Source organism: Dermacentor andersoni, chromosome 4, assembly GCF_023375885.2.
Source record: "Dermacentor andersoni chromosome 4, qqDerAnde1_hic_scaffold, whole genome shotgun sequence".
Classification (NCBI taxonomy): Eukaryota; Metazoa; Arthropoda; class Arachnida; order Ixodida; family Ixodidae; genus Dermacentor; species Dermacentor andersoni.
In genome coordinates this window covers 9,908,881-9,929,929 of record NC_092817.1, presented here as the reverse complement: position 1 = coordinate 9,929,929, position 21,049 = coordinate 9,908,881, and the positions used below count along the sequence as shown (strand labels likewise).

General features: G+C 45.8%; 1 protein-coding gene across 2 annotated transcripts in view; it reads right to left on the bottom strand.

The window, feature by feature from the left end:
• nwk (FCH and double SH3 domains nervous wreck) overlaps nucleotides 1–21,049 on the bottom strand; it is a 231,754-nt gene that overhangs the window by 146,867 nt on the left and 63,838 nt on the right. For both annotated transcript variants that reach the window (XM_050182545.2, XM_055073377.2), the window contains exons 6-11: nucleotides 19,879–20,015; nucleotides 19,593–19,656; nucleotides 17,284–17,412; nucleotides 15,627–15,749; nucleotides 13,137–13,232; nucleotides 95–247 (exon numbers count right to left, since the gene is read on the bottom strand). In XM_050182545.2, the coding sequence (XP_050038502.1) occupies nucleotides 95–247; nucleotides 13,137–13,232; nucleotides 15,627–15,749; nucleotides 17,284–17,412; nucleotides 19,593–19,656; nucleotides 19,879–20,015 (702 nt within the window). The remainder of the gene's footprint in view (nucleotides 1–94; nucleotides 248–13,136; nucleotides 13,233–15,626; nucleotides 15,750–17,283; nucleotides 17,413–19,592; nucleotides 19,657–19,878; nucleotides 20,016–21,049) is intronic.

Below are 21,049 nucleotides of genomic sequence, written 5' to 3'. Positions count from 1 at the left end.
CACAGGCAAACAAAAGCTTTTTTGGTATCTGAAGTGCTTCTGCATTAGCCGTGCATAGTAGTTATTTGTTTACTGCAGGGGCAATCCACCGAACCTTTTCTCCCTTGGCAATCTGGCCGAGCAGCCTGTTGAGCTCCTTGTTGGCGTCGCGCAGCGTGCGGCACTCCTTCATGTAGGCCGAGGCCCACTTCTTGGCCTCCTTGCCCAGGCAGATGTCGGCGTGGTGTTCCGTGCAGATGGTACGCACCTGCGTCAGAATGTAATGCCTCTTATGTCCCCATATGCGCTTAATGTCCCTTACGTAACGCCCTGTAAAAGGCCCTTGAGAGCAGGACATATGAGAGCGAACACGGCGAAATGTGCCGGCCAGTTTTCATTTGGCTGGCTGGAACGTTCACTGCAAGGTCGCGCGCCGCTTGCCAATTTCTTCACATAATCATCGCGAATGCGCAATTAAATCCTTGCAGCTGCGTTGGTCTTCCAAATAACGTGAGAGAGGAGGAAGCGTTCATTCCTGGAAGGGGAACACAGGGATAAAAAGCAATCCGGTTACACGGAAACCATTCACTGAACAAATTATCACGGGGTCCTTGCACCCGGAGCCGGCCCTGCAGAAAGCTACCGGAGCTGCATTATGCGTTGTGCGACCCTGACTGTGAAAGCTTGTATGTGTGCGCGCGCCCATGTCATCATAATCATCATCATCATCATTATCATCAGCCTGGTTACGCCCACTGCAGGGCAAAGGCCTCTCCCATACTTCTCCAACTACCCCGGTCATGTACTAATTGTGGCCATGTTGTCCCTGCAAACTTCTTAATCTCATCCGCCCACTGCTATGCTTCCCGCCGCTTAGTCTGCCGCCCCCTGCTATGCTTCCCTTCCTTTGGAATCCAGTCCGTAACCCTTAATGACCATCGGTTATCTTCCCTCCTCATTACATGTCCTGCCCATGCCCATTTCTTTTTCTTGATTACAACTAAGATGTCATTAACTCGCGTTTGTTCCCTCACCCAATCTGCTCTTTTCTTATCCCTTAACGTTACACCTATCATTCTTCTTTCCATACCTCGTTGCGTCGTCCTCAATTTAAGTAGAACCCTTTTCGTAAGCCTCCAGGTTTCTGCCCCGTATGTGAGTACTGGAAAGACACAGCTATTATACATTTTTCTCTTGAGGGATAAAGGCAACCTGCTGTTCATGATCTGAGAATGCCTGCCAAATGCACCCCAGCCCATTCTTATTCTTCTGATTATTTCATTCTCATGATCCGGATCCGCGGTCACTACCTGCCCTAAGTAGATGTATTCCCTTACCACTTCCAGGCCTCGCTATCTATCGTAAACGGCTGTTCTCTTCCGAGACTGTTAAACATTATTTTAGTTTTCTGCAGATTAATATTTAGACCCACCTTTCTGCTTTGCCTCTCCAGGTCAGTGAGCATGCATTGCAATTGGTCCCCTGAGTTACTAAGCAAGGCAATATCATCAGCGAATCGCAAGATACTAAGGTATTCTCCATTAACTCTTATCCCCAATTCTTCCCAATCCAGGTCTCTGAATACCTCCTGTAAACACGCTGTGAATAGCATTGGAGTGATCGTATCTCCCTGTCGGACGCCTTTCTTTATTGGGATTTTGTTGCTTTCTTTATGGAGGACTACGGAGGCTGTGGAGCCGCTATAGATATCTTCCAGTATATTTATATATGGCTCATCTACACCCTGATTCCGTAATGCCTCCATGACTGCTGAGGTTTCGACTGAATCAAACGCTTTTTCGTAATCAATGAAGGCTATATATAAGGGTTGGTTATATTCTGCACATTTCTCTATCACCTGATTGATGGTGTGAATATGGTCTATTGTTGAGAAGCCTTTACGGAATGCTGCCTGGTTCTTTGGTTGACAGAAGTCTAAGGTGTTCCTGATTCTATTTGCGATTACCTTAGTAAATACTTTGTAGGCAACGGACAGTAAGCTAATCGGTCTATAATTTTTCAAGTCCTTGGCATCCCCTTTCTTATGGATTAGGATTATGTTAGCGTTCTTCCAAGATTCCGGTACGTTCGAGGTCATGAGGCATTGTGTATATAGGGTGGCCAGTCTTTCTAGGACAATGTTCCCACCATCCTTCAACAAATCTGCTGTTACCTGATCCTCCCCAGCTGCCTTCCGCCTTTGCATAGCTCCCAAGGCGTTCTTTACTTCTTCCGGCGTTACTTGTGGGATTTCAAGTTCCTCTAGACTATTCTCTCTCACATTATAGTCGTGGGTGTTACTGCTACTGTATAAATCTCTATAGAACTCCTCAGCCACTTGAACTATCTCATACATATTAGTAATGATATTGCCGGCTTTGTCTCTTAACGCACACATCTGATTCTTGCCTATTCCTAATTTCTTCTTCACTGTTTTTAGGCTTCCTCCGTTCCTGACAGCATGTTCAATTCTATCCATATTATAGTTCCTTATGTCAGCTGCCTTACGCTTGTTGATTAACTTCGAAAGTTCTGCCAGTTCCATTCTAGCTGTAGGGTTTGAGGCTTTCATACATTGGCGTTTCTTGATCAGATCTTTCGTCTCCTGTGATAGCTTACTGGTTTCCTGTCTAACGGAGTTACCACCGACTTCTATTGCACACTCCTTAATGATGCCCATAAGATTGTCTTTCCTTGCTTCAACACTAAGGTCCTCTTCCTGAGTTAAAGCCGAATGCCTGTTCTGTAGCTTGATCCGCAATTCCTCTATTTTCCCTCTTACCGCCAACTCATTGATCGGCTTCTTACGTACCAGTTTCTTCCGTTCCCTCCTCAAGTCTAGGCTGATTCGAGTTCTTACCATCCTATGCTCATTGCAGCGCACCTTGCCGAGCACGCCCACATCTTGTATGATGCCAGGGTTAGCGCAGAGTATGAAGTCTTTCATTTCTAGTCTCGCCATTCGGGCTCCTCCACGTCCACGTTCGGCTATCCAGCTTGCGGAAGAAGGTATTCACTATCCGCACATTATACTGTTCCGCAAATCCTACTAATAAGTCTCCCCTGCTATTCCTAGAGCCTATGCCCTATTTCCCCACTGACTTGTCTCCGGCCTGCTTCTTGCCTACCCTGGAATTGAAGTCGCCCAGTATAGTGTATTTTGTTTTGACTTTACCCATCGCCGATTCCACGTCTTCATAGAAGCTTTCGACTTCCTGGTCATCATGACTGGATGTAGGGGCACAGACCTGTACGACCTTCAATTTGTACCTCTTATTAAGTTTCACAACAAGACGTGTCACCATCTCGTTAATGCTATAAATTCCAGCATGGTACCAGCTATATTCATATTAATCAGGAATCCGGCTCCTAGTTCTCGTCTCTCCGCCAAGCCCCGGTAGCACAGGACGTGCTCGCTTTTTAGCACTGTATATGCTTCTTTTGTCCTCCTAACTGCACTGAGCCCTATTATATCCTGTTTACTGCCCTCTAATTCCCCGAATAGCACTGCTAGACTCGCTTCACTTGATAACTTTCTATCGTCAACCGTTGCCAGGTTCAGATAACAATGGCGGCCTGTTCGGACACAGGTATTCTTAGCACCCTCTGCTGCGTCACAGGTCTGACCGCCGCCGAGGTCAGTTGCTTCGCAGCTGCTGGAAACTGAGGGCCGGGGTTTGATTGTTGAATTCATATGGGAAGTTGTGGCCAAGTACTGCACCAGGGTGGCCAATCCTGCTCTGGTGAGGGAGTGTGTTACCGGTCCTGGTCACCGGGATCAGGCCGCACTCCAGGCCTGTTTATGCAATTTTATCAACACGCGGATTTTTTTTATCCGGTGGAAAATTGCGCGGCACCGGGATATGAACCACGGTCCTCTTGCACGCGAGGCGGATACTCTATCACTACGCCACCACTGCGCCTATGTGCCACCTGTTATTTTTTTCTCCTGCTTTGCACTGACCTCCTTTTCCCCTTGCTGTGAAACCACGAGAGAAGAACTTGCCACAAAAGTATTTCAATGGCTACTGTGTCATCGCTGGCACTGGCAATCACTGCGCTATGCAGGCCACTACGTTATGACACGAAGAAAAGCACCGTGCGCTAATTTCACCTTCGATGCTTTGATTAACCATTCACACCCTCACTGTTCCAGCACACTAAAGGAAGAAAAGGACCTGCACGTTCTCTCGTTTCCTGGAAACAAAGAATCAGGCAGATTTAGTCGAAGTTTTTAAAAAAGTACAGGAATAAATTAAGCCCGGACCTGAAGAAGGCAAATATGCATATTGCGAAAATAATATCTCCTCTGTAATTAATAATACTAAACTGCTTTGGGGAGCTGTTGACAAAATTATAGGAACAGAACGACCACGTATAGCTACCGAATTACACGTTAATGGAAACCCCGCTCTGGCGTGACGCTTGCAAATCAATTTATTATGCATTCTTTGGCTCCCGCTGCCTTTACTGGCCCCAAGATAGCACCAGCCTCGAAATCTGCTGTTTCATGCATCCCTACGGCCTACAATGACTCTCTGTTTTTAGTGCCCAACTCAGAAGAAGAGATAGCATCCACCGTACACGCACTGAAAGACACGTGCTCGCCCGGTTACAATGAAATCAGCGTTTTACCAGTCAAAGCAGCTATCTGTTATAGTTCCGGTACGTTAACTTATATCTGTAATAGAATGCTGGTCACTGGCACGTTCCCTGGCCGAATGAAAGTTGCACGAGCTACATTCGTATTTAAAGGACGTAGTAAAATTACCTCATTAATTATCGACCAATATCGGTATTGCCGTTTTTTTCTAAAATCGCAGAACGTGTTATTAACAAGCGATTGTACCAATTAATTCTAGTTAAATATATCTCAAAAGCAGTTGGGCTTTCAATCTGAAAGATCGGTGGAATTTGCACTACTACAGATAAAAGAAAGCATACTTAGTAACCTTAAACAGCTACTTCTTACAATGGGAATTTTTCTTGATTTCCGAAAAGCCAGTCATTCGGTCAAACACCAAATCCTGTTTCAAAGGTTAACGACATAAGGCATCTGTGGGCAGGCGCTTCTATTAACAGAGATCTACCCTTTAAGGTAGAATGCAATACACAGAACTTCAGGAATTTCAGCCAGGTTTGGGCGATATAAACTCTGAGGTCCCACAGAGATTAATTTTGGGTCATTTGCTTTTTTCTTTTATACATTAATGACATTACTAATGTTCCTTTAACTCCTGCCATTGCTATGTACGCCAATGACACTAACGTATTCTTTTCTGATGTAGATCGTTACTCATTAGAGCAAAATTTTTTGGTACGACGTATTCACGGTCTGGGCAAAGTTTTTCAAAATGTGTCGTCACTGTATAAGCACATTTGTGCCTAAGAAAACAAAGAAAGTCAGCAAACAAACGCCATGGATGACGTGTGACATATTGCAACTTAAGCGCCCACTAAAAAGAAACAGAGAAGTGCGCTCCGCCACAACTTATCAGTGCAATAAAAAGCGAATTGGCATCAGCGTTTCATAGTTCGAAAAATTATTACTTTAAAACAGTATTACCTAGTTTCATAAAATATACACCAAAAAAGTTTGGGGATACTGAAGTGACAATAAGAGGCCTGTAAATGAAATGGTGGTTGGCGAAACTGCTATGAAAGACAAGAATGAAATCGCTGAACATTTTAACAACTGCTTTCATAGTGTCTTTTCAGGGTCAAACGTGCGTAACTTGTCTGACTGTACTGTTTTTGAGCCACACGAAGCGAAGTTCATTTCATACAATGGTATTGTGTCAATTCTATTAATCTTGAAAACAAAGAAATCATGCGGCCCAGATGAACTCCTAAGTTAGCAGTGTGTTCAATGGGGCTGGTTGGTTCATCTTTAGAATAAAAACAGGAACAGCGCAACACAGGACGAGCGAGTAAACAGGACAACCAGCTAGTCAGCGCTCTGTCCTGTGTTGCGCTGTTCCTGTTTTTATTCTAAAGAACTTCTAAGTGTATTTCTTAAGCGTTATGCCGACGTTATTAACAGATTTCTTTTGATATTGTTTAGAGCTTCTTTGTTATCTGCTAAAGTGCCAAACGACTGGAGGACAGCTCGAGTAGTGCCAATTTTTAAAAAGGGCAATCCCTTGTCGCTAGAACATTATCGCCCAATATCATTAACTTCGTCATGCTGCAAACTAATTGGGCATATCATCGTCAACCATATCACCAAAATTTTAGAAAGACATTATATATTATTAGATTGCCAGCATAGCATTAGAAAAGGCTATTTATCTACGACACAACTGTTAACTGTAATTCCTACATTCGCAAGAACCCTAGATAGTAACGGTCAAATTGACACTCTTTTTTAGATTTTAATAAGACATTCGACAGAGTAGTTCATTATAAACGGATTCAAGAACTTAAAGATAATAACCTTCCTAACATTGTAGTTTCTTGTAGAGCAGCTTATCTTTCAGATCGCGTGCAGTTTGTCTCAATTGAAGGTAAAAATTCCAGCCTCCTTCTCGTATCATCCGGTGGACCCCAGCGTAGTGTCCTGGGGCCATTACTGTTTCTACTAAACCTAAATGACATTGTCACTGTAATTACGCCAGGTACACAAATTAGATTGTTTGCGGACGACTGCGTTTTATTTCGGGAAATATCTTCAATACATGACCAGATCGACCTTAATCAAAGCTTACAGAATATAGAAGAACGGTGTGATAGGTCGAGCATGGCCTTGAACCAAGACAAAACAGTCTGCCTTCGTTTTGCTCGCAAGAAAAGTCCTTTAAAATATGAATACACATTGGCCGCTTTACCGTTAAAAGAAGTTGAAAATTATAAATACCTAGGCGTAACATTTTCTAATAACCTTTCCTGAAAGTTACATATTAGTAATATTTGTTCTTCTGCGTTCCGTAAACTTTGCTTTTTAAAACACAAACTGAGAAATTCACCTGCCAGCATCAAATTATTAAGTTATTTGACTTTCCTCAGACCTAAACTAGAGTATGCTTGCATTACATGGGGTCTATACACTAAACATAATTAACATCATGGAGAGAATTCAGAGAAAGGCTGTTCGTTTGATTTATTCTAAGTGTAAGCATGCAGATTCCCCCACACAGCTAATGGTGGCAAACGACATTCCCCTCCTCGGGACACGGAGGCAGATACTTCGCCTGAATTTCCTTCAGCAACTAATTAATCGTGAATTATCCTTAGACCCCTCGGTATACATTGACCCCTTTGTCCACAAAGCGTACACGTCATGATCACACATATGCATCAACCCGTCATTTCGCCAGGACAAATACATACAAATTTTCTTTCTTTCCCAGAACAGTCTCTGAATGGAACTCCCGACCCGCGATGTATTGAAACGTTCCTAGTGAAGTTCGTTACTCATGTGTTGTTTGTTATGCATATGTATTTGTATTTATTGTATAGGATTTATATTGCTATACTTCAGTTTTTTTTTGGTGCTTGCATTGTTTATAATTTGCCTTGTATGCCTGAGTGCTCTTCCTGCATGGACCAATGCATGGTCTGCAGTATGTTATAAATAAAAAAAATATACGCACGAAAAGCATGTGCTTGCAAAAACTTTGAGTCTACTGGCATGAACGCAATAATTTTACATCACTAATATAGCCCCACACGCACGCGCGCGCACGCACGCACGCACGCACGCACGCACGCACGCACGCACGCACGCACGCACACACACACACACACACACACACACACACACACACACACACACACACACACACACACACACACACACACACACACACACACACACACACACACACACACACACACACACGCACGGACACACACACACGCACGCACATACACACCGGCACACACGCGTACACACGCACACACACGCGCGAGCCCGCACATGCATACACGCACACACACAAGCAATGCACACCCACAGACACACAAACACACACGGGCACGCAACAGACGCACACGCGCACACAAGCAACGCACACGCACAGTCACACACGCACTTACACATACACAGGCACACACACACACACACACACGCACACACACAAGCAACGCACACCCACAGACTCAGACACACACACGGGCACAGAAACACCCACCGCGCACACCCACCCACACACGTGCACACGCAAACACACACACGCACACACACGCACACCCACAGACATAGACACATGCACACACGGACACCAAGGTGTCTACCAAGTTGACGTTTCCAAGTTCCCTGGGTTTTCCAGCTTTTTCCTGAGTGCATTTCCAAAATTCCTTTAGTGAAACAGAACTTGTTTTATGTTCCGACCGCCCGACACCACGTCGCCCGATGCTGTCACATTCTAGTAAGCATGCTAAAAAAAAAAAGAAACCGACCTAATCAAGTTTGAATAGTAAGGAGTAGAGTTTATCTTATTCAAGAAGAAATCAGATGGGAGGGGTTAGTAAAATTCACATGGAATAAAATCTATCGGAAAAAATGGTAAAGCTCTTGCAAATTGAGTCGAACATATTCAAATACGAATAAAAAGGAGATGCTTACAGAAACATATATATTCGGATATCTCCTTCAGTCACGGATTATGATCGACTGTCGGTATGTGTGTGAAACATAGATGGTGCTTGGGACACCACTGGAAGTACATCAACACGGTATAATGACTGAGCATTCTATGATGAGACATCATAATTAGAGTAACTAAATATTCGAATATTGTAACCCCAGCCATGCTACGTTTCTTCATAAAACCATTAAATCCCCCGCTCGAATGACATGCACAAGTTATTCATTAGCCTCAAGCATTTCAAGAATGAAAGAAAGATATCCCGAAGTTGCTACCGACATGCCCCACGGCAAACGTCCCGTAAAACACGGTAATGCCTTCACCAAAGCGGTACTCTGTAACGATACATATCCCTCAGAAGTGAGATGAAAGTAATTTAGATTATCAGAATGTTCAATTTACCCTAAGTTTAACGTTTGTGCTCCGATCCTTGGTACCGCTGTGCAGAAATGGCAAAAATAGGTTGCGTCCACAAATGTGGACGCTGTGACTGAAATGGATATGAGCTATTTCTATCAACTGATAGCTCATTTGTATGATGCCGGAACTTTGTCACAAGCGATATTCTCTCACAAAAGCTGGTAAGTCATCCTCAACTGTCCTGACATTCAGCCCGCACACAACGCCTCAGTGTTGCATTTCACTGATTTAAAGAGTCTATTTTGGTTTGGATGAGGGTCACCTGCCCCATCTCGGCGTCAGCCAACACTTTTCTTTTTGAACTCAAGCTCCTTCAAAGCAGAGGCGGCACAGTTCCTTTCCCTACCATGCTTCAATGCGACGGTACTTTTGGTTCTCAACCACGTTCCGCCGCGCATATGCCCCACACACCATTTGAAGCATCCTATTGGGTAGTTGTACAGTCAACATCTGATTTTCGGACTCCCAAGGGGCAGCAAAAACGTCCGAAAAATCGGGCAGTTCGAAGAAAAATGAATGCATGTCTTTTACTGCCCTTAAGGGCTCAAATCGCCGCAGGCTCATCCGAAGAGGCCTGCCAGTAGACTTACTAGGCATATATAATTAAAGAATACATACTGCGTCCCGTGACAATTGAGTGAATAAACTTTATTGCAGGTCCGGCGAGGACGCGAACTCGTCGCGCACCCGGCTAGTCCCACGTCGGGACCGGCAGGTCTAGCCCACCGGCCCGGTCGCGGGCATGCCAGACGGCCAGGATTTGCTTTTCTAGAGCGGGGCTACGCAGAAGCGAGTCCGACTCCTCCTTGATGAACTTGGGGTATGTCGACCCGCACTCCCAGATGATGTGAGGAAGAGTGGAGGTCTGGCCGCAGGACGAGAGCAGGCGTCGTCGCGATACACGTCGGGGTAAGCCTCGTGGAGAGCAGACAGACACGGATATGTGCTGGTCTGTAGAAGCCTAAGCGAAACGGCTTGCGCCCTATTCAACTTGGGGTGAGGGGGTGGAAAGACTCTTCTGGACATGTGGAAATATTTAATAATCTCGTTGTGAGTAACGGGAGCGTCCCTGAGACCGTAGAGAGGAGGGGAGTCAGTGCTCCTTATAGAGGAAGCGCGGTCGGTGAGGTCACGCGCAGCCTCGTGGGCAGACTCATTGAGGTTCGTGGGAGCACCCTCGACCGATCCTACGTGAGCAGGAACCCAGTGAATTGAATGGTTTGTGAGAGCATGTGGACTCGAGCCTCTAAGAAGACGAACAGCTTCCTTGGCGATGCAACTCTTCTGAAAAGCCCTAACTGCCGTTTTCGAATCACTATAGATTTCAGACCCACGACCGTCTAGCAGGGCGAGGGCGATGGCGACTTGCTCGGCGACTCCGGGGTCTGAAGTGCGAATGGAGGCGCTATTGGAAATCGTTCCGCTCGAGTCGACCACAACGACGGCAAAGGTCTTCCCGTCACTGTACTCCGCGGCGTCGACGAAGCTTGCTCTAATGTCGTGTTGCTTGATCTGTTTGAGGATAGCTGCTGCTCTGGCCTTGCGTCTGCCCTCGTTGTGGACGGGATGGACGTTTCGGGGCACAGGGGCCACTACGAACTTGTCTCGAATGCACCTAGGGATCGGGGTACTGACAATCGGGAATTCCGCAGGGTGGTAACCCAGCTCTTCGAAGATGCGTTTACCTGCCGCTGTGGTAGCCAGGCGCCTGAGTTGCACGCGTTCTTGGGCTTCAGCAATCTCTTCGGCGGCGTTATGTACCCCCAGCTTCAAGAGATCCTCGGTATGGGTCCTGATGGGTAGCCCAAGAGCCCTCTTGACTATTTTGCGGATAAGAACGTTGAGCTTGTCTCGCTCCGTTGTGCATAGAAATCGTGTACGTGAAGTGGCAGAGTAAGAAGGAATTGATCAGCCTGAGAAGATTGTTTCCTTTCATTCCTCGATGCCGGTTTGCGATTCTGCGAACGAGGCGGAAAGCGTTGTCCGTCTTTGCGATGATCTTGCGGAGAGCAGTTCCGTTCCCGCCGTTGAATTCGACAAACATGCCCACGACCCGAATAACGTCGACCCTGGGTATCATCCCCCCGTCACAAGTGCGAAGTCTGATGCTGCTTTCGGAGACTGGCTTCCAATCTTTGGGTATGCCTCCCTTCTCTTTTCTGTAAAGTAGGAGCTCCGACTTGGCGGGGGAGCATCGAAGTCCGGTGGGGCGGAGATACTCCTCGATCGCGTCGATCGCCTCCTGCATGGCTTCTTCGACTCTGCCCTCGCATCCGCGGGAGCACCATATGGTGATGTCATCAGCGTAGATGGTGTGCTTTACGTCCTCGACGCGCGCCAACCTCTCGGAAAGACCAATCATACAGATGTTAAACAGTGTTGGGGAGATGACGGCGACCTGAGGAGTGCCCCGCCCTCCGAGGGGCACATCTTCGGAGCGGAAGTCTCCAATGCGAAGCTTGGCCCTCCTGTCAGTAGAAAAGAGCTGACGTAGCTGTGAAATCTGGAACGGAAACCCAGGTCTGAAATAATCTTGACGATGAAGGTGTGGAGCACGTTGTCGAAAGCCTTCTCGAGGTCCAGACCGAGCAGAGCCTTGACGTCTCTGGAACGGCCATCCGCAATATGATGCTTGATTAGTTTCATGGCATCCTGCGTTGAAAGCCCGGCGCGGAAGCCGATCATGTTGTACGTGTAAACCTCGTTGTCCTCGACGTACCCGTTAAGCCTGTTGAGGACGACGCGCTCCATGACCTTGCCGACGCAGGAGGTCAGAGAAATCGGCCTCAAGTTTTCGATGTTCCCGTGACAATTGCCCCTTCCCACACTTGTTATGCTTCACCGCAATACTTTCACGTATCCTTCACCGTTTAACATTGCTGTAATGGGGCGAAGCTGACTTTCGAAAACCGGCATTATGCAACGCGTCGTGCTTTCCTAGCTTCGAAGCTAATGGCGACGACCACAGAGGTGGAGTCGGTGCCATTGCTGACCGCGGTGAATTATTTCAATGAAAAACACGGCGCCGAACGGCAAGAAGCTCAATAGGGAACGTCGAAACAGCTAGGCCTAGCGTTTGCCACGGCGGTGGCGATGGCTGCCAGCGGATCTGCGTGCGGGAGACCCGTTTCGAGGCGGCGAGGTAATCGAAACGGCGGTGGCGGTGGTGGCTTTGATTAATGCCGTTTGGGACCTGCGGTCACAGCAAAAAGTACGGCAAATCGGACGGCGAAGGCTTCTTGGCTCCGAAATTTCAGACGTTCTTATACATTGACTCTATGGGGCACGTGGTGGTACCGCGAAGCCGTGCGAACGATCGGGCGTCCGCAAAGTCGGTCGTTGTCTGTATGCGCACTGGCAGCTCCTCTAAGAGACGACAAGCGTCAAATACGATTGGTTACGATCCCTTTCTGTCACTCCAGTCAGCATTGCCGCGACTTTCGTTTCCTTTAATAAAATCACAGCTAATTTCCCCTGTAGAAGCATACATTCCCTGAGTTTTCCCCGAGTATTTCCAGACCATTCAATTTCCCTGAGAATTCCCGGCTTTCCAGGTTTTCCCGCTCGGTAGACACCCTGGGGCTCACGCACGCGTACCCACAAACACGCACGCGCGCACATACACATAAATTCGACTTCTGAATAAGGTACACGCCACCAAGAAGCATTAAGATTCCGATAAAACTGTTTTTGACATTGCTATTCTAGAAAAGAGATAATCATTTGAACGCAAAGAGAATATTTAATAAAAGCGTGTTGTAAATTCGCCCTGCTGCGTGCTTCCCTTCGCAGGATTCCTTGCTCTATTGTGTTACCATAGTGGAAGTGCAAAAAGGAATAACTGGAAGTGGCAGCTTACAGCTGCAAAGGAGATTTTCAGTTCTGATTTTTTTAAACAATGTTGCCTATGGAATACGCATACACAGACACACATAAAAAAATGATAAATTCTACTGTGCAGAGCCTTACTCCCGCGCTTCAAAATTAAAGCCCTGGAAAACTTTTGAACAAACGCTCCGTGATCCATACTTGCCAAGGAACATTAGGCGACTTCTATTGAAGGTGCACAGACTTAACGACCTCGTCAAAAATAACTTCCGATGCACAACTGGCGTGACAAAACACAATTAAAATCGATAAATTCCGCACCTGGTCGTTGTCGCACGGGTCAAACTCGTACTTAATGGGTTTTCCCAGAACTTGGTTCTCCTGCAGAAAGCACTCCACGGTGTACTGCCGTGTAATCTGCAAGGCGTCGAAAGAAGTACGTCAGCCATACCAACACAACTCGACTAATTTGACAAATTGTGAGAAATACCAAATTGAAACGCCGCTCTAGTTGGAAAGATTTCGTGATTTTCAAATATCTGTGCGCAGCGGGCACACAATGAAACGTAAAAAATTATCGATCAGAAAGTGTCTGTATTATGAGCTTAGCCTTCATTATATACATATATGTATATATATATATGTATGGTGTCCCAGCTAACTGGAGGCAAACTTGAAAAATATACAAATGCCGCGTAACTGGACAGAATCAAGGTAATGTTTGCTGTCACTTGGCGATACTCAGATCAATTTTTGTATTCCGCCTAGTTACATAATTAGACTTAATTAGGTAATCAACTTCTCAAATATAATAGTAAAATGAAAAGTATAAATGAGGAACTTGTAGAGCAACATGACAATGTCCCAATACAGCTTTCTGTTTCTCAATACGTGGTACATAAAAGTGTTTTTCCAAGCATGAGAGGAAGTCCGCGAATACACGCAAAGTGCCTCGAGCTGCCAGTCACGCTGAAATATTGCGTGTATTCGTGGGCTTCTTTCACGCTCGAAAAAAACACTTCGATGTAGCACTATTTGAGCGACAGACCGATGTATCGCGAGTTTTTCATGTTGCTCTACAATTTTCTCATTGACACTTTTCGTCTAATTATAATATTTGACAACCTCATTAATTAATTAACACTAATGATGTTATTCGGCGGAATGCAAGAAATATTCTATCCCCGCGCGACGGCAAGCAGTATTACCTTGGTTCAGTCCAGCTACTTGGCAGCTCGATATTATTATCATGCTTTCCTCGGCTGAGAAAAGCATATGTCGCCTTGAAAATGACAAGTGCCCTTGTCGAAACGCTGGCTCTCGTTCTTGTCTTGTTCTCGTTTTGCTCACCGACATGGTATATGGGTCATTCCATGTCAAATGAACCAGCCTGAAGCTCAATTTTCTCCGAATAAAAAACAAACAAAAATAAAAACAGTTTTTATTATGTTTAAGAAAATACATTCTCAAAATATATTAGGCGAGGATAATTTTTTTGAACACGTGATGGCCGTTTGAATTTCACCTAACGGAGGCAACCACGCCTGAAAGGAATGTCGCCAGAAGTCGAGTGTATGGGACATTGTTTCTACCCTTTCTCTTTTGTAATAAATGGACAGTGTGCTTTCACTAAAAGATGATATCAAACAACACTTTTTTATTGTTTGGGCTGCCTAAGAGGAAGTTATAAATGGCCATGTTATAGCAGATTTAAGAAATTATTCACAAATGAAGTAGACGAATAATAAAAGCTGAAACTCCTTTTGTAGAAGTGTCCTTAAAGTGTAATATCTGGTGAAATATTTTTCGTACCTAGATATAGCGCTCTTTTCGGATGCGATAACGTACTTTTGATGAATAAAGTACCGTTTATAATCGGACGTGCAAATAGCTTGCACATATGAAGCGTACGCCGAGATTTCAATCGGAAACACGAACTGGGAGCTGAACAGCTGCTTCCGCAGCTCAACGCCGTGTGGGTAACCCTGGCCTGTATTTCACTCAAACACGTCACTAGGAGTCGAACTGCCAACCCAAATGGTGGCGCTCAAGTTTAGAAATTATACAACTTGCTTATATTAAACAAACATCACTTTTAATAAAATGGCTGTACTGAGATTTATATTCTTTCTTTGCGATATCAGCTTTTCTCAGCCTTTTTCGTTGACCACCTCAGAGTGTTACTAGCGTCTAAACATGGAATGAAATGCCTCCCCCCGCTCTCCTCCTTCCGCCCCTGCAGCACACGCACACAAGCTTTTTCTTAAAGTTCCGCTTTGCTTTTAGAGCCCGTGTGCAATATCCTGGTGCAAATAAAATTTGTACCGATAGTACACTTTCGGGAAATCTCTATGAAAGAAGTCTCAGTTTTTCTTGCCCGACTCTTTTCGGTAATAATGTCTCGAATATGCTGTAACTTCGCCATTTATAATTTGGTGTTAAATGAAGTAAAGAAATTATTGTTCGGCGATAAATTAAACAGGACCGAGGCCGTAACCTAACGTTTACGACAAACGCACACCTACCGTAGCCCGGCAGTCTTACACCACTGCTACTCGAGCTTACACCCGACCGATGCGTGTAACTCGTGCGGACAGTGCAACGCTGCGACACATGCTCTGGGAATGTGCTGGCAACGACGGTACAGAAACCGCCTCCGTTCGCGACGCGTCCATAACCGCGGCCGTTACCAGAGTAATAATCACCTTTTATTTATTTTTCACCTTTTATTTATTTATTTTTTTATGATCACCTTTTTAACAGGTTGGAACGAGACGTGCCCTACGTGCGGGTGGCAGTGCAATCACTCACGTGACTGGCGTCTTCTAGAATCCTGGAGAATGACGAGTTGCATGCCGCGACGGTGAGCAGCTCGGTCCGACTCATGAGCTGGATGTAGTCTTTGACTTTCTCCGAGACATCACAGTCTAGCGACTGGGCCGCAAAGAGGGAAAAACAGAGAAAAAATGAGCTGCAGGGAATACCCCGTTTAAGGATGACAGTGTTCCATTCACAATCGCGGTAAACGGCGGAAACTTTCACGGCAGGGTCATCAGCTGTTTTAGGAACAAAAAAAGCGCAATGACTTCAAGCAAGATGACGAAAGAAACAAGCAGGAAAACGCAAGAGTCATAAACGTTAACCTGCGCTTCAGTTTTTTCATACATGTTCCTTCAAGGTTTTCAAGTGTTGAGTACAGATATCACGTTGTACTTTAAACACCTTTGGGCGCTACACTTTTACGACTAACTTGGCATTTAATTTACTCGCTTGTTTTGTAAACTGTAAGTATAAACACAAGAAATGAAAACAGCAGAGTGAAAGCGGTAAAGGGGGGTGTCTCTTGGAGAGCGCCGGCATCTGTCGCACAGGAAAAATGAGGTAGAAAAAGTATAACAGAGAGAAGGAAGAAAAACGTTATAACATAATCGATCGAGTGCGAAATAAAGATCAAGAAGGATGGCAGGGTGCGGCAAATGTTCCCGCGGCAAATAAGTCTGCTTAGACTATTTGATACTGTATTTAAATTGCTGTTTTGACATGTTATTACTGTGTTCCACTCCTAATAAGCAAATGCAGAATTTTGCTCTTAGGTTGACTGAGAAGATGCAAGGACCTGCTGAAACGCTTCGGTAGTACGGTACGTTGTCGCAGCCTTCCCTTCATAAATGAGGTAGTGTTCAATATCCAGCGGTTTTCGAACCACCAAAACGATACGGCATTGACAGAAAGTGTCAAAGAAGCCAACGCCAGTGTAAGGGTTGCCTCAAGGGTTTCTCGCCCTCAATCAATGAAGACTTTGGGGGCAATCGCTTCTGATTATGTATGCCTCTGGTTTTCTTGGAGCAGGAAGCGAAAGTGTACAGCGCAAACTATCTGTTAGATGTCCTGAAGAAGGAGGTCCTGCCTTGGGCAGGACCTCCTTCTTGGGAAACTGTCAGTAGACGCATCAGCAGGATTCCGCTCCTGCTCACAAGACAATGTGGTGCAACAATAGTGCACGGGAAACTTCCCTGATTTCATTGTCGCTGTAGGATGGCCCACAAACAGCCTGGATCTAAAGACTCCCAACTACTCAGTCCGGTGTGTTTTAAAAAGGGCCGCCCGGTCTGCTCCTTATCGCACCTTGGCTTCTTTTCGCCGGGCGTTGGAAAAAAAACATCAGTGGATATAAACGAAGGCTACATCCGGGCTGCCATCGACGCATTTCCGAAGCGACACAAAGCTTGCATTCGCGCAAAAGGTGAACCTGTCGAAAACTATATTTGTATTTATGTATGTAGATCACATTTGTTGTTACAGTGCATCGCAACCATATTTATGGCGGGTCATTTGATTGCGAAAACGTTTTACGCACCCTGTATATACAAAAAAGCAGGATATGTTTATACAACATAACAGCTATATAATATATCACCTATACTACAGGTCACATAGAGCATGCAGGCGTTGGAGCGAGAATTCGCACCTGAAGAGTGTCGGGCAGGTCAGTCTCGTAAAACCTGGACTGGTGCGCGTTGGCCGCCACCAGGGCGAGAATGTAGTCGTTGCGGGCTTTTGTCGACTGGATGTCACACGCTTCCCTCCTGGACGAGAACTGCGTGGCAAAGGGATGATTGTAGCGGGTAAGAAGGCATTCGCCACAAGGCACGAATGCAGAGCGCCGAGTTCATTCGGATTTATCCTAATGAGCACAACAGAGATAGCTTCCGCAAGTTCTCTGGGGCTTTCCTGATCCCTTACTGTCAACGCGTAAATTCCGAATTCCTCGCTTCTGAACTGGCAGCCGTCGGTGTGCGTCTTTATATGAAACCTGCCGTGGTCTTGAAACAGTTGTCGGTTCTCTCCGTCATTGCAGCAGCGGTGCCAGCGCTCAATGTAGGGGCTCATTCACACCAGCGACTCGCAGAGATCGTGCGACTGGTCGCAAAGCAACCGGCAGCAAATAGACACGAACGGTCGCTTTGGTCGAAAAACGACTGTTTTGAGTCAGTCGCTGAGTGCTCAATTTTGCAGTCACGCGATTCCAAAGGTGCTGAACCAATCAGCGGCGCTTGAGCAGCACGCCTGTATGTGCCGAGGCTTATCCTACGTGGCGATGGCGAGGCCAGCAGGCGTGCCTATCGCGTGGCGACGGGCAGGCCGCGCCTGCCGCTCTGAATATTGGTCGCAGCGAGTCGCTCCGTGGCCACCAGTCACGACTGGTCGCGCGACCTTCGTCAGTCGCCTGTATGAATGAGCCCTAAGTTGGATCATACGCCGGCTTGCCGTCCAAGAATTCACTAAAGCTGCCGTTCTCCTTGTTAAACTTTCCGGCACTCTATCGCAGCATACCGCATCGTATAAATGAAATCCCATCACAGTTATTAAGCGCAATCCCATCTTATTCATTTTTTAGGTGTGCATGTCATCTGCGATTTCGCTTCGTCTGTTCTAACTCGGCCCGCTCAGAGTTTGTCTTGCTAAAAAAATGAAGCTGACTTATCGGTGGGGAAAATTGTGATTGAATTTACAAAATTGCCTGAAACAAATGTTTCAAGAAGGCTTTTCTGCACGATACTATGGTCTTACGGCAGTGCGCCTTGCGGGGCTCAATACACCATGAAAAAAAAGAGTAAACAAGAAGATAATTTAAGCTGTTCAAAACAAGAGTACATGAATAGCGGCTACTCTTCTGAAGCTCCAAAGGCAGAGTTAGTAGGTGGGGGAACATGCACGGGCAGCAGCAAGACTCCGGTTCACCCACACGATCATTGTCGTCCGAGACCTCAGAGGACCACACATCACTTTCTGGTTCCGAGCAAAACTCTACAAAGCTGTCTTCTGACGACAAGTCGTCAAAGTATTTGCTTTCGCACGCGACTCTATTCTCATGCGGCAGGAAGGCAGCCATGTGTTCGGCGCAGGCGTCAGAGGGGGCGGCAATCAAGAGAAAGGCGAGACAGAATGGTCCAACAAGGACAAGTGTGGTAATATAGTGTCGAAAATTGCAATTAGGCGCAATCGGACGACCATAGTCGTCATCGGCTACATTGGTACAAAAACTCATAAGGACTATACTCATTAGCGGTAGAGAAAGGGTTAGGGCAGATTAGGACTGTGAAGTGACGGAGTCGCCGTATTCAGAGAAGATCTCATTTAAGATAAACTAGATTATGCATCACGTATACAGTTACTCTTGTGGCCACAAATAATCTAGTCTACTTAGTAAAAATCTAATCTTTGTTTCTTTCTGTGGCCATCTCAGTTAGAAATCAAGCTTTAACGTCGCTATATATCATACTATATGTACACTGTACGCACGCATATATTGCATGAGATATGCACACTCTTAAAATAAGATATTTTTATAATGTCAATGAAAGGTTTGCGTACCAGCATGTTTCTTTTAATTTCGACGAATGTCGGCTGCTATGTCGGCTCTCGCATTATCAGTGCTCTGATACTGAGATGAGGTGTGAGCATGCTCAAAAGAAAATATGAATGGTTTGGTTTGTGCAAGACACACACGGCTCGTTTGATACTTGTGCATTTCTCCACGAGTCATCAGTAAACAATGAAAACTCGCACATAAAATACGGACAGACGGTAACTGCAGGCCGTCACTTAAATTTAAATCATCTTAGGACGATGACAGGAACAAAGCACAAGCAATGTTAAAGATGCCAAGAGCCGTGACATTAAACAAGGCTACGTAACTCGTAGCAGTATGGCTCAGAATTCACTTAATATTAGTTAAAGACGCCTCATCCAGTTTGAGCTTAATCCAATACTTACTTTTTGGCTGTTCTTTTGCAGAGAAGTGATCGACTGAAAAATTCGACCTTTCTTCTTTTTTAGCCTGCGGGAGAAATAAAAGAAACGAAAATATGCCGAGCTTTATTTTCATGCACAGTGACAGCGCGTGTGACGTCAAAAGAAGCGGCGCATAGCGAGCGTGATTTTGGCCGCAGGGACAGTCTCTGGTCGATGCCGCGTGAGCAGGCATCAGAGTCGCTGTCCCCAATGGGCACCAAAGTGACTCAATCTCTCTCAGCAGCGGTGATCAGGTCTCATTGCTCACTTTTCCTCGGCGTCGTGCGCCTTGTCCCGAGCCTCGTGCGCCATGTGCTCTTCCTCGAAGTACAGCTTCTTGGTCTTGTCCACCTCCTGGACACACTGCTGCACTTCATCCTGGATTCGGCGCAGGTTGTCGAAACACTGCGCACAAAATGGTCTCTCACTCACTCACGTATCCGGAGGCAGAAGAAGCACGAAATGGCACGGTATCTGGCGCTCTTCCACGGGCATCTGCAGGTGCACTTTGTGGAAGCAGGGTGATACTGATTTCCCCGGTGAAACACTTTGTTATTGAACAATTAGGGCTGACATGAAGATCACCAGTGGAACGAATTAGTATTTACATATCGTGTTGCAAGTAATTGAGTCCTCACCATAAACATTCTCGAATGTAGTCTTTTGAAATTGATCTAGTCATGTTTTCTAAACGATAACGTTGGCGTAATTAGGTTATTGATTTCAGTAGCTGATACTTAACATGCACATGCTGTGCAACAAGGACTCAGACGACAAAAAGTAGGGATGACGCGAGTGCTGTTTTTTTAACTGCAGACTTGCTGATAAAGTGTGAAGATATTATGCAGCGTAAGAGACACACGCACAAAAAGTAAGCAAGACGAAACCATGGCATAGAACAGCTATGAGAAAGGCAGCTGTGATGAACAACACACATCGTAGTGAAAAATTGAGAAAGGCAAACCAGACCTTTTTCAAGTGAGTGGTTGGATTGCTTGGCCTTGACTTGGAATTCTTTTCAATATACTGCAGAAATGTTGCGCAATCACTTCGATGCACTAATCCGCGTGCGCCATTGGTGGACTTGGCGCATTACAGTGACCAACGGCAGGAGCCACAATGACGTGACAGACAGCATGCAGGCACTCCTTTTATTCAGCCGAAGCATTTCTTTAGGTGTACGTAAGCGCTGCGCCCACTCTGGCCAATGGAAGCTTTAGCAGACTAGAATGGCAACTTGTAAGCAACAAAACACAACACAACACCTGCATAGAAGAAGTGGCAGCCTATCACCGGGAATGTGCTTGTTTCTCTGCAAAAACCCCAGCCTTCTGCCGCTTCCTAAATGAGTCGGGCTTGTTTTCGGAAGAAAAAATCGGCAAATCATGTTAATATGGTGTGAATTTCAATACACGCATGTGTGGGAATGACAGCTTTGT